This window comes from Daphnia pulex, chromosome 10, assembly GCF_021134715.1.
Source record: "Daphnia pulex isolate KAP4 chromosome 10, ASM2113471v1".
In the NCBI taxonomy this organism is placed as follows: domain Eukaryota; kingdom Metazoa; phylum Arthropoda; class Branchiopoda; order Diplostraca; family Daphniidae; genus Daphnia; species Daphnia pulex.
Window position 1 is genome coordinate 9,147,227 of NC_060026.1, and position 12,749 is coordinate 9,159,975.

General features: G+C 38.3%; 2 protein-coding genes across 3 annotated transcripts; one reads left to right on the forward strand and one right to left on the reverse strand.

Moving 5' to 3' along the window:
- Positions 1 to 5,749: 5,749 nt before the first annotated feature.
- LOC124206026 (E3 ubiquitin-protein ligase FANCL-like) lies at positions 5,750 to 9,115 on the forward strand. 2 transcript variants are annotated; one of them, XM_046603638.1, is made up of 9 exons: positions 5,986 to 6,324; positions 6,394 to 6,573; positions 6,652 to 6,903; positions 6,993 to 7,149; positions 7,230 to 7,354; positions 7,456 to 7,665; positions 7,806 to 7,880; positions 7,954 to 7,998; positions 8,341 to 9,115. In XM_046603638.1, exons 1-8 carry the CDS (start codon positions 6,223 to 6,225, stop codon positions 7,981 to 7,983), a joined length of 1,131 nt encoding a protein of 376 aa, XP_046459594.1. In that variant the 5' UTR covers positions 5,986 to 6,222; the 3' UTR covers positions 7,984 to 7,998; positions 8,341 to 9,115. The 2 variants fall into 2 exon arrangements, with proteins under 2 accessions (XP_046459593.1, XP_046459594.1); XM_046603637.1 differs by lacking the exon at positions 8,341 to 9,115 and having other exon boundaries at positions 5,750 to 6,324; positions 7,954 to 8,093.
- LOC124206025 lies at positions 8,826 to 11,705 on the reverse strand. Its single transcript, XM_046603636.1, has 8 exons — positions 11,177 to 11,705; positions 10,688 to 10,799; positions 10,440 to 10,593; positions 10,200 to 10,323; positions 10,057 to 10,127; positions 9,750 to 9,819; positions 9,319 to 9,696; positions 8,826 to 9,242 (listed from the first exon to the last, which is right to left on the reverse strand). Exons 1-8 carry the CDS (start codon positions 11,505 to 11,507, stop codon positions 9,106 to 9,108), a joined length of 1,377 nt encoding a protein of 458 aa, XP_046459592.1. The 5' UTR covers positions 11,508 to 11,705; the 3' UTR covers positions 8,826 to 9,105.
- Between the last annotated feature and the right edge of the window lie 1,044 nt (positions 11,706 to 12,749).

Consider the following 12,749-nt stretch of genomic DNA (forward strand, 5'->3'; position numbering starts at 1 on the left):
AAACTGAAGATTTGTCGCTATTTTACGCAAATGATTACAAGGAGTTACTAGATGCTGTACGAGTAAAGGTATTTAATTTAAGTTCACTTAAAATTTACATATACTGACAATTATTTCTCCAAATAAGATAAATTTTTTGAGAATCGAAGCGAGCGTCTATCTTTGTTGACTTTGGCTCCGAACAACTCGACACACGAACAAACAAGTGATTTTTTCGGTGTTTCCAAATACTTCGCCAATTGCCAGTCAAGCCGTTGATTTGAAAATAAGCAGTGGTATTTTAGCCCAAGCTCCCAAAAAGAGGAATTTTCATTGTTTGGGTGATGGTAAAAATTCATTTACGTCGAGTCAAATTCATTTTTAAATTATTGTTTTATTTTTCAATAGAGGAAAAACCGCGAATTATAGATTTTTATAAATCCGATGAATATAGTCACCAATTACCGTGAATGAAAAATGTAAAAAGCGTGAAGCAGCTTAATGGAAAACTAATGAAAATACAGGAGTGAATTTTGCTTGTCAACATCTACGTCAACTCTACGCTGCTCACCAAAAAATATAGCCCCACTTGTCTAGTGTGCAAGCTTTCCGCCTTCTTTGAAAATAGACCAGCCTATGTCATCAATGTTGGTGCTCATTGCATACACTCTGTTTGCGTATGTTTGTACCATCAGAACGTCAATTTCATGCTGGACGCAATTGATTCATTAATGACCCGCTATTCAATATCATATATTAATATTATTGTAATGATTATTAAGGTATGCCCTTCCAAGTAGATATACGTAAAGATATATCCAGTTATCTTTCGATGAAAAACTCTTTAGAATTTCAACTGTTGAATGAGACATATTATTAATAGCTATTTGTCTAGCAGATCAGAGCTACAAAAAAGTGTTCATTTAAGTTGTGTTATTAATTTGACTTTGATTTTCTGTTTAAGTTGTAATTTTTTTTAGTTTCTGATTGTTTTTAAAATTTATTGTTTTCTTCGGTTCTTGTTTTCTTCGGTTACATTTTTTATTTTGGTTGCTTTGCTTAATTTTATGTTAGTTATAATTCATGCTTTCCTTGTTTAGTTATAATTAGTCTTCGTTTGTCAAGTCCTTTTTTGACAATGTCTTTGTTAGACAGTTTACTTGCTGGTAAGAATTTAAGTTAAGATGCATTGGAATTTTCTGACGCTCTCGCAAAAGAGAATAATTTCCCTTTTCAAATTAATGACATTATTACTTTTAAAGCTTTCAACGCTTAAGAATCTATTGGATCCTAAATGTAAATTTTAGTGTATTGTGTACATTACGTCTTCCCAATATGTGCAACGCAAAAAAAAGAGCAACAGGTGCGAGACCAAAATAGTGTGCTTAGGCCGCCAATTGTAAGTTTAGATTTTTTGCCAGATTGGTTTAGATTACTTAATCTTCCTTTGATCATACCAATTGGCGAATAAACCATTTGTAGGACAGAGAGGTACAAGTTATATCCATCGCCAGACTCTGTGTTTGTATCGTGGAAACCCAAGATAGTTATCGGTTCAAACTCGTCGTGTTCCAACTGCTGTGGTAATCGACATTCAGACGCAATTATTCCCCCTTTTCTAAACTCACTTGGTTCTATGCTCTCCCATTCCAAAAACTGTAGTTCCGTGTAGATCTAAAGTCACATTTTGTGAAAAAGAAAAAAAAACAGCTGACTTCAATTCCAATTTAATTGGGATACATGTGTGCTGAGAAAACTAGATATCGACGAAGTAATGGAAATCAAAGTTATTAGTATTAGTACAATCATACCCATGCAAGAGATAATTTTATCTTGATCTCGACGTGCTTTGAACACACAACTACCTGATCTGGAGTCAGGCGCGCTATCGTTGCGCCACAAAATCTATTAAGTAATAAAGCCCCGTGGGCACCTTACGGATTTAAAGTTAGTTTATGTTTAGTTGAAAAAGTCTTGATTAAGTGTAGGATCAGTCAGTCTAGTTACTATTGTTTATTTAACAAGTGGTGCCATCTATGTTTGAAATATTGAAATGCTGAAAAAAATACAATATGGACGACTTTTACTTTTTAAAATGCAAATAAAAGATAAGAATGTCACATGGGTTCATGTTTTCAGCATAAAAACGATGCAAACCATCGTTAGTTCCATTTGCCATAAATGTAAATCTACCAGTTTTAGCTTTGAAATATGATTAATTCGTCATATTACTGACCATTTTCATTTTCCATGATGCCTATTGGTTGAAAAAAAAATCCCAATAAAGTTTTTCAGGTCGACTGATGGAGGAGGAGCCTATGCTGCTATAAAGACCTATATAAACCCTCGGTTATTTAGTAAACTAAATCCTTCAGGGATAACTTTGCAATTAGTATTGTACCATTTGGGGAACTACAGATGGTTCAGTGGTAGAATGCTCGCCTGCCACGCGAACTGAATTGTCTAGCGCGTTCGACTGGAAATAGACTTGTCTAACTTATCTTCCAAGAGTATCATCTTGTTGTGAGTCTGTTTCTGGTTTTGAGTCTGTGAGTGGTTTCTGTAACCCTTGATTTGATGTTTGTTTTCAGTTCCAAGAAGTAACGTAACAACAAGAGACGGATTATTTCAGCAATTCACTCCAATCAATCGATTCAATGGGTAAGAGCAACGAGTATACAGTTTACCGTGACCAAAATATATGACGAAACCGCGTGATGCAATTTTGCAACAAAGCTTTTGTTGGACCTATCAATCACGTTGATTTTATCAAAAGATATCCTCTCCGGCGGGGAATGGAACGCTCCCGCGTCAGGGATACTCACCAGTATACTACCGATGATCCAATCTTCCGGTCAAATTATGAACTGAAATAAATTATGATTGGAGGAATTTTTTGCACTTTCAACAACAAACCAAATCTCAACCAATTACCGAGTACAGTATCCTGCACAGAAAATTTGAAAACGATTTTTCTGTCTTTAACCACCTAGCGGCTGGTCTGATAAATTTAAGTCGGTTCGGTTTTAGAAAAAGGCTGTATGGTGAAGAAACTGATGCTCTTTCCGGAGCAAGAAAAAAAGTAATTTTGTACAAAATGGAAAAATACTCCTAGTAAGCACTCTTGGCCTCGTCTCATCTAGAAACGATCAGTCTAGACTACTGAAAAAGGCGTTTTTTTTCAATTTTTACCAAGTTTCAATTTTTCTTGGTCTGACAAAACCGGGCATCAGTTTCTTAAGCCTGCTGCTATTTTCTATTCCTGAAAATATTCAAAGTGTTTCTTTCCGATCGCGACAAAAAACATTCAAACGATAAAAAACGCGGGGCTATCCTTGCCTATTCAAACGACGGGAAGTCAGTTAGATTTATAAGTTATTGATTTGGGATAGCGGTCCGGACCGTGAGTTTATGGCAAATACGGTTTCTTGACATATTTGACGTAATTATACAAGTTGGTTCCGGTAGACTGAGAAAAGTTACCTCAGAAGAAGAAGATAATGTAGCCCTTTGCTGTTGCTGCCAATCTAAACACGACAGCGCAAGAGATTGTGGGTAAGTTTAAATATTAAGCAATCTCATTAATATATAGAAACGAATTAATTGTTTTCTAGATATTGCTAATGTGGATGTGAATCCCAACACTGTCATCCGCAATCTGAAACGGAAAGAAATTAATCCACGGCGAGCTGCGCACAAATTGTTTTTAACGCCTGCGCAAGCAAATTAACGTTTAGAATTTGCTTTCCACTTCATGAACGAAACGCAAGCGTTCAGGGAAAATGTAATTTTTGGCGGGTGTTACTAAAACGCGAAGCGAAACGGCGGAACGCGAAACTCCTAAAACGCGAAACAGTGGTGCGAAACGGTCCCAAAAATTGGGGACCGTTTCGTGGGCTCAATGGCTTAAGGGCATCCTAAAGTGCGAAACCATTTGCGAAACCTTTGATTTTTGAAATATAAAAAATTTCCTGTTTTTTAATTTCTGAACGTCCAAGGGCATCCTAAATTGCGAAACTACTTGCGAAATATTTTACTTTTGAAATTTAAAAATTATACTATTATGTAATTTAAATAAATAATATGAACATCTTGAATTCCACCGTTTATTGTAGTTTGAACAGATTCAAAGAGTAATTGAATAACAAAGATGGGTTTGGTAACAAATTCTGTTGGTTTCATACATATTTTCGTACAAAGTCAATAATTACAGACTCAGACATAAATAGGTTATAGTTTCTGATATTAAACTGGCGGTATAGCTATATTTGGGCATCAATTCTACACAAGATAATTCGCCGTTAATTGATTTTGATAATGAGTAAGGCAATGAATGCATGTATGCCGCTTTGCGCTTTCTCACCCTGGCCATATGGCCGGCAGGTTTTACCTTCTTGCTATAAATACGGACCGTCTCCAAGTCCACTGTCATCAGTTGTTAAATAAATAAATTCAAAAAATAACTTACTTTCAATTTTTTATTAGCTTCTAGTTCGACACTTTGACGACTACTTTTAACAATGCACTGACGTCGACTGTTTCGCGTCTACGGTTTCGCATTTTAGTAAGACCTCTTGCGCCTAAACTGCGAAACGGTCCCGAAAATTTTTGGGACTTTTTCGCAGCACTGTTTCGCGTTTTAGGAGTTTCGCGTTCCGCCGTTTCGCTTCGCGTTTTTGTAACACCCATTTTTTGCGACGAAAAAATATTTGGTTTAATCTTAATGGAGAATGGGACGAATGGGAGAAGAGGAAACGTGGATTCCCTTTTTTCCGTACGCCCTCCTCTCTCCCATTCGTCCCATTCTCCCTCTTCTCCCCGTTCTTCCCTCAAAAAAACGTAAACAACAGTTTTAAATCATTTCTAATAAATAAACGGGAATTCAAAAAAATAAATTAAATACATAAAAAAATATCCTGTTCAATTCCCTATTTCACTGTTACAACAAAGTTTTACTATTATAAACGGGCGTCCCTAAACTGCGAAAGCGAAACGCCTAAAATGCGGAAAAGCTGTGCGAAACGGACCAAAATTTTTGGACCGTTTCGCGGGACCAAATGCCGGAGGGCATACTAAAGAGCGAAACATCTTGCGAAACAAAAAGTTTTCCTTTTCTTCACAGAGGTCCAAATTGACGGAGATTGCCGCCATTTTTCATTGTCTCCCGCTATGATGAGGCATTAAAGGAGGAAGGGGGGCAATCAAATTCGATTTCTTCGCCACTACCCCTGTATGTTTTAATGCGCATTTTACGATTATTAAACTAATGAAAGACATAGAGCAGCACGTTATGGTGATATTTTTAAATAATAAAATATTAGGTAATGACAAAGGGATTATACATTAAATTAAATAATTTAAATCAACCAGTAGGTACGTGCACAAAGAAATAATCGGTCATAACAGTATGAGTGCCTTATATCAAGCTAAAAATCAAAGCTACCATGTTCCAAATCAAGCTAAAATTTAATCAGCTAAAAGCCTAAAACTTTCCTTAAAATTAAGAATGATAATCTGATTGATACTGATACATGGAAACGAGAAATTCCATTAATTTTTTTATACCCATCTTCTAATTAAAAACACCTATTGCATATTGCATTCAAGGTATTCCGTATTCATGGTCAACACACAAATAGACCAGCCATAAGGTGCGCGAAACTCGAAGTCTCGAAAATTTGAAACTCTTAACAATTTGTTTGTTGACGGCGTCCATTGTCGTCTGCTACCAAGACGTTTACACTGCGACGTTTCGCAAACACCGATTTCGCAGTTTAGTACGGACCCAAAGACTAAAATGCGAAACAGGGTCCCAACTTTTGGGTCCGTTTCGCACAGCTGTTTCGCATTTTAGGCGTTTCGCGTTTCGCGTTTCGCTTTCGCAGTTTAGGGACGCCCATTATAAACTAGAGTAAGACTACAGACTAAAATCTAAGGGACCCTCCCAAACCCGTAAGATCTCGACATCGTCCAAAGTGAATGTTCACATAATTAGGCCCCCGCGAGGTTGCCATGGGTGGGGTACGCGTCATTGCATTGATTTGCTCTATTCCGGCGATTCTTAAAAACGCAATTAGGGCTTCACCAGAAATTATTTAGTAGTGTGTGAAAAATAAAAATAAACCAAAACTGCGAAGTTTCCGTTTCTGACAAATATTGTCAAAAGACTAGTCCATCATTCTTTATAAATTCAATCATTGTAAATATTATTGTCTCGCTGAATTTGAAGAAAAATTATTAGTTATGGAATTACGGGAGACGAGTACGCCTAATGCTCAATATTCTTATTCAATATTGCCGTTAAACGATCAGCACACCATTTTCGACTGCCTTCTAGTAATAAACGTAAGACTTGAAGAATGGTATGAATTGTCATGATTTTAGTACACATAAACTGTTCGTTTTTTTTTCTAGGGAAAAGACTATGTGTTACACTTATTACTTCCTAACTATCCATCACATAAGGGATGCACAGTTAATGTGAGCTGGGAGTTAAGGTCAATAATGACGAGTAAAAGTAAAGGTTTCAATCAACATTTGCTTGAAAACTGTTGCAGTGTTGCAGAATTTGTTGAAAAATTGGTCCTCCTAATCGTTGGTTACTTTATTGTGTATAATTTCAATAACAAAAATAACTAATGCCACAATGAAATTTTATTGTTGTATATTTAGAAAGATCACACAACAGATTCCTGTATTATTGACAAGGATAAACTAAGAGCGGTAGATTACTCAAACATTCTGGATGATATTGATAAAATAGGCTGGGAGAAGCTCTCAAGTGTTAATCATGATTTCACTGAGATCAGGCTGAAAATGTATGATTCTTTGAATCGTGAACACATTTTGAATGTCAAATTTAACAATGATTTGCCAGAGTTTTCAACAGAGTTTCCCAGAATCATAAACTTTGAATGGCATGAGGTAATTAATTATTGTTTATGTGTTTTTTGTTTTTGGTGTAATTTTTTTTTTACTTACAACTCAAGTATTCAAAAAATTTTATTTTTTAGAGCACTAGTACACTGATTGAAATGTACAACATATTTTGTGAAGAAACAGAACATTACCAAGATTTCTGGGAAACAATGGATGAGTTGGACAGTAGATGTTGGGTTCTAGAACCTGAAAACCCCTCAAGACGTGATACATACAGGAAAATATCTATTGGTATGTTACTGGATTTTTCAGTATGTCGTTCACGTCATTACAATTAGAATAAAAATAAAAATTTTATATTTTTCCAACAGCTCCAAACGTGTCTCTGAAAATAGAAGTAGATCCAAATCACACTCGCATTTTCCCCTCTATTACTTGGCTTGGGTCTGAAACGGCTGTGTTTGTTTTCCGAGAGAAAATTTTAGATCGAGTTGAGGTACGTCTCTTTTATTATTTGATTTTTTTTTTATTTATTTATTTTTTTTATTATAAATGCTTAAATAAGTTTATGTCTAATCATAATGGCGGAAATTTCAGACTTGGAACAGCGATTTCCCAATAACTACCAATCTCGAAAGACTTCTCGAGATATCCCTACCGTCGAAACAAACTTGTGAACAAACAGCAGAGAGTCATGAGGTGACCTGTTGTATTTGCTACTCAGAACGCCTCAATGGCGAAGTTCCATCGCGCACTTGTGACAATTCTCACTGCGGACAATCATTCCACATCTATTGTCTATACGAGGTAATACGAGTGCTTTACTTAATTGAGTTTAATTTATAGCAGCTAGCCATGTATTGTGGTATTTTCTTTTTTGTATACTGTAGCATCTTTCAGCGCAATTATTTAAAAATTCCTGTTTATTTTTATTTTTTCATTCGCAGTGGCTTCGAAGTTTAAGAGAGACGATAAGAAAGCAGGGGAATAAAGTTTTTGGAGCGTGTCCATATTGTGACCAAGTAAGACCGTTCTAATTTTGATTATTCATGTTCGTATCTAACACTAGTTCATTTTAATCCAATTGCCTTGTAGCCCATCTCGTGCAATCCTCCAGGACCTTAAAATGTCATGTTCAAGGTAAATTTATATTGAGACTTATGAGGGAGCTTCAACATCTAAATTCAATTATTAACAGAAGTTAACTGGAAATATAAAATGCTAGTAATTTTCAATGTGATTTTCTGTTTCATTCACTATCAAATTAAATCTTGTGTGTTACACTTACACTTCCCCGCTTGAAATTAATCATATGAAAACAAAGAAATGAGTAACCGACATTCGTGCAGTTTTTCCCCATGTTGGTCCTCAAGTTATTACAATTCCAGCAAATTATGTTGATTGCCTTGGTGCCCTTGAAAGACATTTTTTACCACAAGCGTTTTTCTCGCATTTTTTTGTTTTTTTTTGTTTGGGGGATAGGAGAGACTGAATTCCACCAACCACATGTCTACAGGCAAGTGTGAAAATCCTCGTCTCCTTTAGATGACTTTTAACGGGCTGCTGCACTTGTATAGCCCATAAAAGAAAATGCGTTGTTGCAAATGATCAAAAATGAAGGAGACGACAGCTCACGGAGAGTCAGAGACCCCACTACCACAAAGGTATAGTAGTCAAACCTATTCATGCATTATAGTTTATGGTTTGTAGGTACCTCGACGATACAGTCAACAAGGAGAACTTAACGATGTCTTCCGGTGGTCTAGGTTGAAAGATTTTGCATGAATAACAAAATAAGTCATGTACGTCGTCAAACATTTTGTAAATATTGGCAATATTGTCATGAAAGTAGCTGATGAAAGGCGCGACGGCTTAAAGCGAATTCGAGGTTATATAAACAATTCCATAATTAGTTTATATGTGGGAAAAAGACCAAGGTCCTTCTAGTGAACAGGTACACAGTTAAGTATCGTAAAAGAAATTATACGTGTATTTTACTTCACTGCTCAGTTCAAGGTGTTATTTAATTGGAGATGGTATTTTTAATTCATGTAAGTGACCAGTGGATGATGTGTACATAACCTCCAAACGTTTTTGCTGCCACCGTACCGCACATTTTGATAGCGATCCTCCATATGTTTGCTCCAGCTTTTCTGTACTCTCTCTTCTTGCATGTCTTCCCTTTATTGAGGCTATAGCGACGAGTTACGATGTATAATAATAACAAGCTAAAAAAAAATATATAATTTAATGCGTCGCCGACAGCTTCTTGAATGGCGCGCTCCTTTTTTTGCGGAGGCCGCTACTGCTGACGATGGGCGGCAAACAAGCCGGGAGAGAGGTTTGATCGTCCAAACGGAAGAGCATCGATTTTAGACAAGGCCCTGAAAAATATTTCGAAACATCTCTTGAATGATCAAAATTTTGTGGATTAACATTTTTTAAAAAGTGAATTTCAACCTTGAGTCAAATGCTGGTAACACTTTCCATCGGCCGGCCAGTAATTTTGTTTCATCGTGTCTGCCTGACAGTCGCACTTGGATTGGCCAGTGACGGCGTCGGCCGTAATTAATTGACCGAGCGGACATTTATCTTGAGTCAGTTTTTCGACGCAAATTCCTTTTTCTACATCAGGCGCAAAAGCGGTGAAGCAGGTGCATCCGGTCTTTTTGGTGACGGGGTCGAAATTGAAATATTGCCCAGCTGGACATGGACCAACCGAGTGATGTTCATAACATTTCCCTTCAAATAAATGCGCCAACCAGGAACTCTTACATTGGCAAGACGTTCTGCCCGTCTCTGGATCGAGATAGAAAAGCTCGCCAAATTGGCACGGTCCTGAGTGAAAAATTGTTTTGAATGAATAGAAAAAGTGAGTTGAATTAAAGCACCTTGTCTCCACTGTTTGTAGCAATTGCCGTCCTGCGGCCAGGAGTACCAGTTGTCGAATCGCTGACAGTTCTGTGATTAATCAATTAATGTGTGTTACGGTTCTATCGATATGAAAACAGATTTACTCGAAAAAACATTCGAAAACGTGACGTTGGAAAAAATCGAGACGAAAGAATGTCAAAAGATTATTTGATTGACCAGCACCGCCAATGTCGACGGATTTAGGTCGTTTGGAATCACCGCGCTGTAATCGATGACCCTGTACTTAAAAAATAGAATTCCTGGCTGAAAGGACCAGTTTATGACCTTTTTAGGTAGACATTGGGCTGGCTGTTGGGTGCGATCGTAGACGAACCAGTGACCGTATTCACAGGGTCCTAAAGAATTGTGACATTACGAATAAAATTGTTGCCTCTATTTTATTAGTTTGACACGAATCGACATCTAACCTTGGTTATAGGCGGCGTAGCAGCGACCGTTGTCCATCAGGGAGGATGCCGGCAAACAAGCACATCTGGCTGAGCTGACAATCGTACCGTCAGTATCGCTCACGAAACAAGAAATTGGCGTTTCCTATGTATACAAATACCCGGACACTTGCGTTATTAGATTGAGGTCACAAGATCTTGTGAATCAATTTAATTGTTCCGTAACTATGAAAGCTGTGCGAAAAAAAAAATATAGGTTACCTGAGGACATTGAGTCGCGTTGCATGGCCCTACGCGCTGCGTATTAACTGGGTAGCAGTTGCCGTCGTCCCATTCGACGTGTCCTTCTTGGCAAACGCATTCCGGGCGCAATGTGCTGTAGTTGAAATGGAGCACTTTTCCAGACGAACATGGCCTGAATGGAAAACGTTTTGTATATTATTGGCTACTAAAAACTAGCCCAATCATTTGTATGACGACGACCCGGTGAAAAAAATCTGGTTCATTACCCTCTGGTGTACAGTTCAAAACATTGACCTGAATCGGGGTGGTAGTGCATGGTCAAGTTCTGGCTGCAAGTGCAACGTTCCTGAATCAAGAGTTGACCTTTTTGGCAAGGACCTTGAAACGAGCAAAAAAATAGTACCGCATTCATAACCAAATTCAACGACGATGATGTCATTACAGCTGCTATACACCACGGTCTAATGACGTAAGACTATTGTTAGGGTCATTTCTGCCAGACGGAACCACCCAACCAACTCTTATATCAATTTAAAAATAGAGTACGGCTGTGTACAAATGTTGTAATTAAATGTTTAATTAAACGGATGATTAAACCGATTAAACCTCCACAATTTATTTTTAGCTGGGTAGGTATAATACACCACGACGAAGAGCTTATATTAGAAATTCGCAATTGTTAAACTTAATCTTACATTGCGAGATGTGTATAGCAGAGCATGATTTAGCAAATTTTCTGAATTAGAAAGTCTTACCTTGTGTGTACTCCTCGTAGCACTCGCCATCAGACGTAAGTCGGGTCCAGAACGGTGGGCACTGGCACTCGGATGTCTCGAGTTGGGAATTCCAAATCAGCTTGTGCCCGGGTTTGCAAGGGCCTTGCGTCATTTCACGGTAGCAGATCCCATCCATGGGCCAGTACAGATGATACGGAAGGCAAGCGCATTCGGCTTTACCTGATACAGGATTTTCCACCAACTCGTAACCTTCTGGACAAGTTTTGATCAGCGATCGCTGGCGACCGTCAACCGCGCCCGCACCGACCGTCAATAAAAGCGCACACGCCAATAACCATTTCATGGTCATTCTGATTCAAAGAGAGAATAATTTCCTCGGAGCTGTTGTATATCGAGAATTTGCCGTGTGCAAACTATTGAAAACGGTGGTGGTGACGGTACTAGACCAGCCGATCGACTGAACACTCCAGACTGGAGCTCAGGTACTCCCTTGTTTCTCTCCCGGAGGGCGTGCTTTGAGCTGCTCTGGTGATTGTGTGTATGTGTGTGTGTGTGTGTGTGTTTGGCGATGAGGGAAAAGACAAAACAATGAAAGTCACGTGACTATTCCCGTTAGGTGTATGGCAATATAAGAGTCTAGGGCGGCAGCTATGTGCGCATTTGAGTCTCTGCTATAGCACCACACCCCTCTCTTTCACGTCGGATATAGCGACACACGAACAATAGTCGGTGTGTGTATAGGTGTTGACCGAGAATCGGTAAAAACAGCAGGATATTGCCTGGAGAGAAAGTGACGGATCAATCAGCTGATATACTTGCTGGTCTTTTGGTAATCATTCACATGCATACATAGTTATTGTTTCACGGAGCCCACAGTCTTGCCGAGCCTCATTTATACACTTTGTTCGTTTCGTTTTGTTACAGTTCGGTGTTCTCTTCCAGTAGAAAACCTTGTCGGTCCCATTTCGATAAAGTTCTAACTTTCCCTTCAAAATCTCTTATTTTCGAAATAAGGAGGAAAACGGGGAGAAAAACAAATCTGGTTCTGGGTAAATAAGACCAGCAGGGAACGGTTCCAATAAAGACGCACGGCTGCCCAATGAAGAAAACCCCAAAACGCAATTTGAATTTGCTCAATGTTTTCAGCGAGCTTGTTATCATCGCAGTATGGGTGGTGCTGGGCAGCTAGCTCTCACTACCTTGCAGAAGCTCTTTCGGTTCTCAGACGTTATATAAAATGAAAATAATGAAAGCGGTAAGTGAGCTAAGGAGAATACTCCATTCAGCTTCATAAAGAGAACAGACAAAGAAAAAAAAAAAGGGTCGGCACACCTTTGATTGGGTGCGATCGGGACATGGCAGGACTTTCCCTTTCGCCTCTAGACGGGGCTCAGCCTTGAAAATTATTTAATGCCAACCGATTCGGTTGGAATAACGAAATTTCAGATGAAGAAAAGAAAAGAGAGTTTCGCTGAACGGACTCTGTGTACACCAGGTTGTTGAGGTGCGGAATTGAGCAATATAGCCTACTATATTTGAACTAAAAGATCCTGGGGATGATCTCAAAGTTCAATGTCTTCCGGGTAGGACA

Bases quoted from the DNA above. Each gene is read 5' to 3' on its own strand.
- LOC124206026 (XM_046603637.1), top strand. From the start codon at position 6,223: ATGGAATTACGGGAGACGAGTACGCCTAATGCTCAATATTCTTATTCA. The intron at 7,150-7,229 runs GTATGTTACTGG...TTTTTCCAACAG, and splicing joins ATACAGGAAAATATCTATTG to CTCCAAACGTGTCTCTGAAA. The intron at 7,355-7,455 runs GTACGTCTCTTT...CGGAAATTTCAG, and splicing joins AAATTTTAGATCGAGTTGAG to ACTTGGAACAGCGATTTCCC.
- LOC124206025 (XM_046603636.1), bottom strand. From the start codon at position 11,507: ATGACCATGAAATGGTTATTGGCGTGTGCGCTTTTATTGACGGTCGGT. The intron at 10,800-11,176 runs GTAAGACTTTCT...GCTCGTTTCAAG, and splicing joins CTACGAGGAGTACACACAAG to GTCCTTGCCAAAAAGGTCAA. The intron at 10,594-10,687 runs GTAATGAACCAG...TTTTCCATTCAG, and splicing joins TTTGAACTGTACACCAGAGG to GCCATGTTCGTCTGGAAAAG.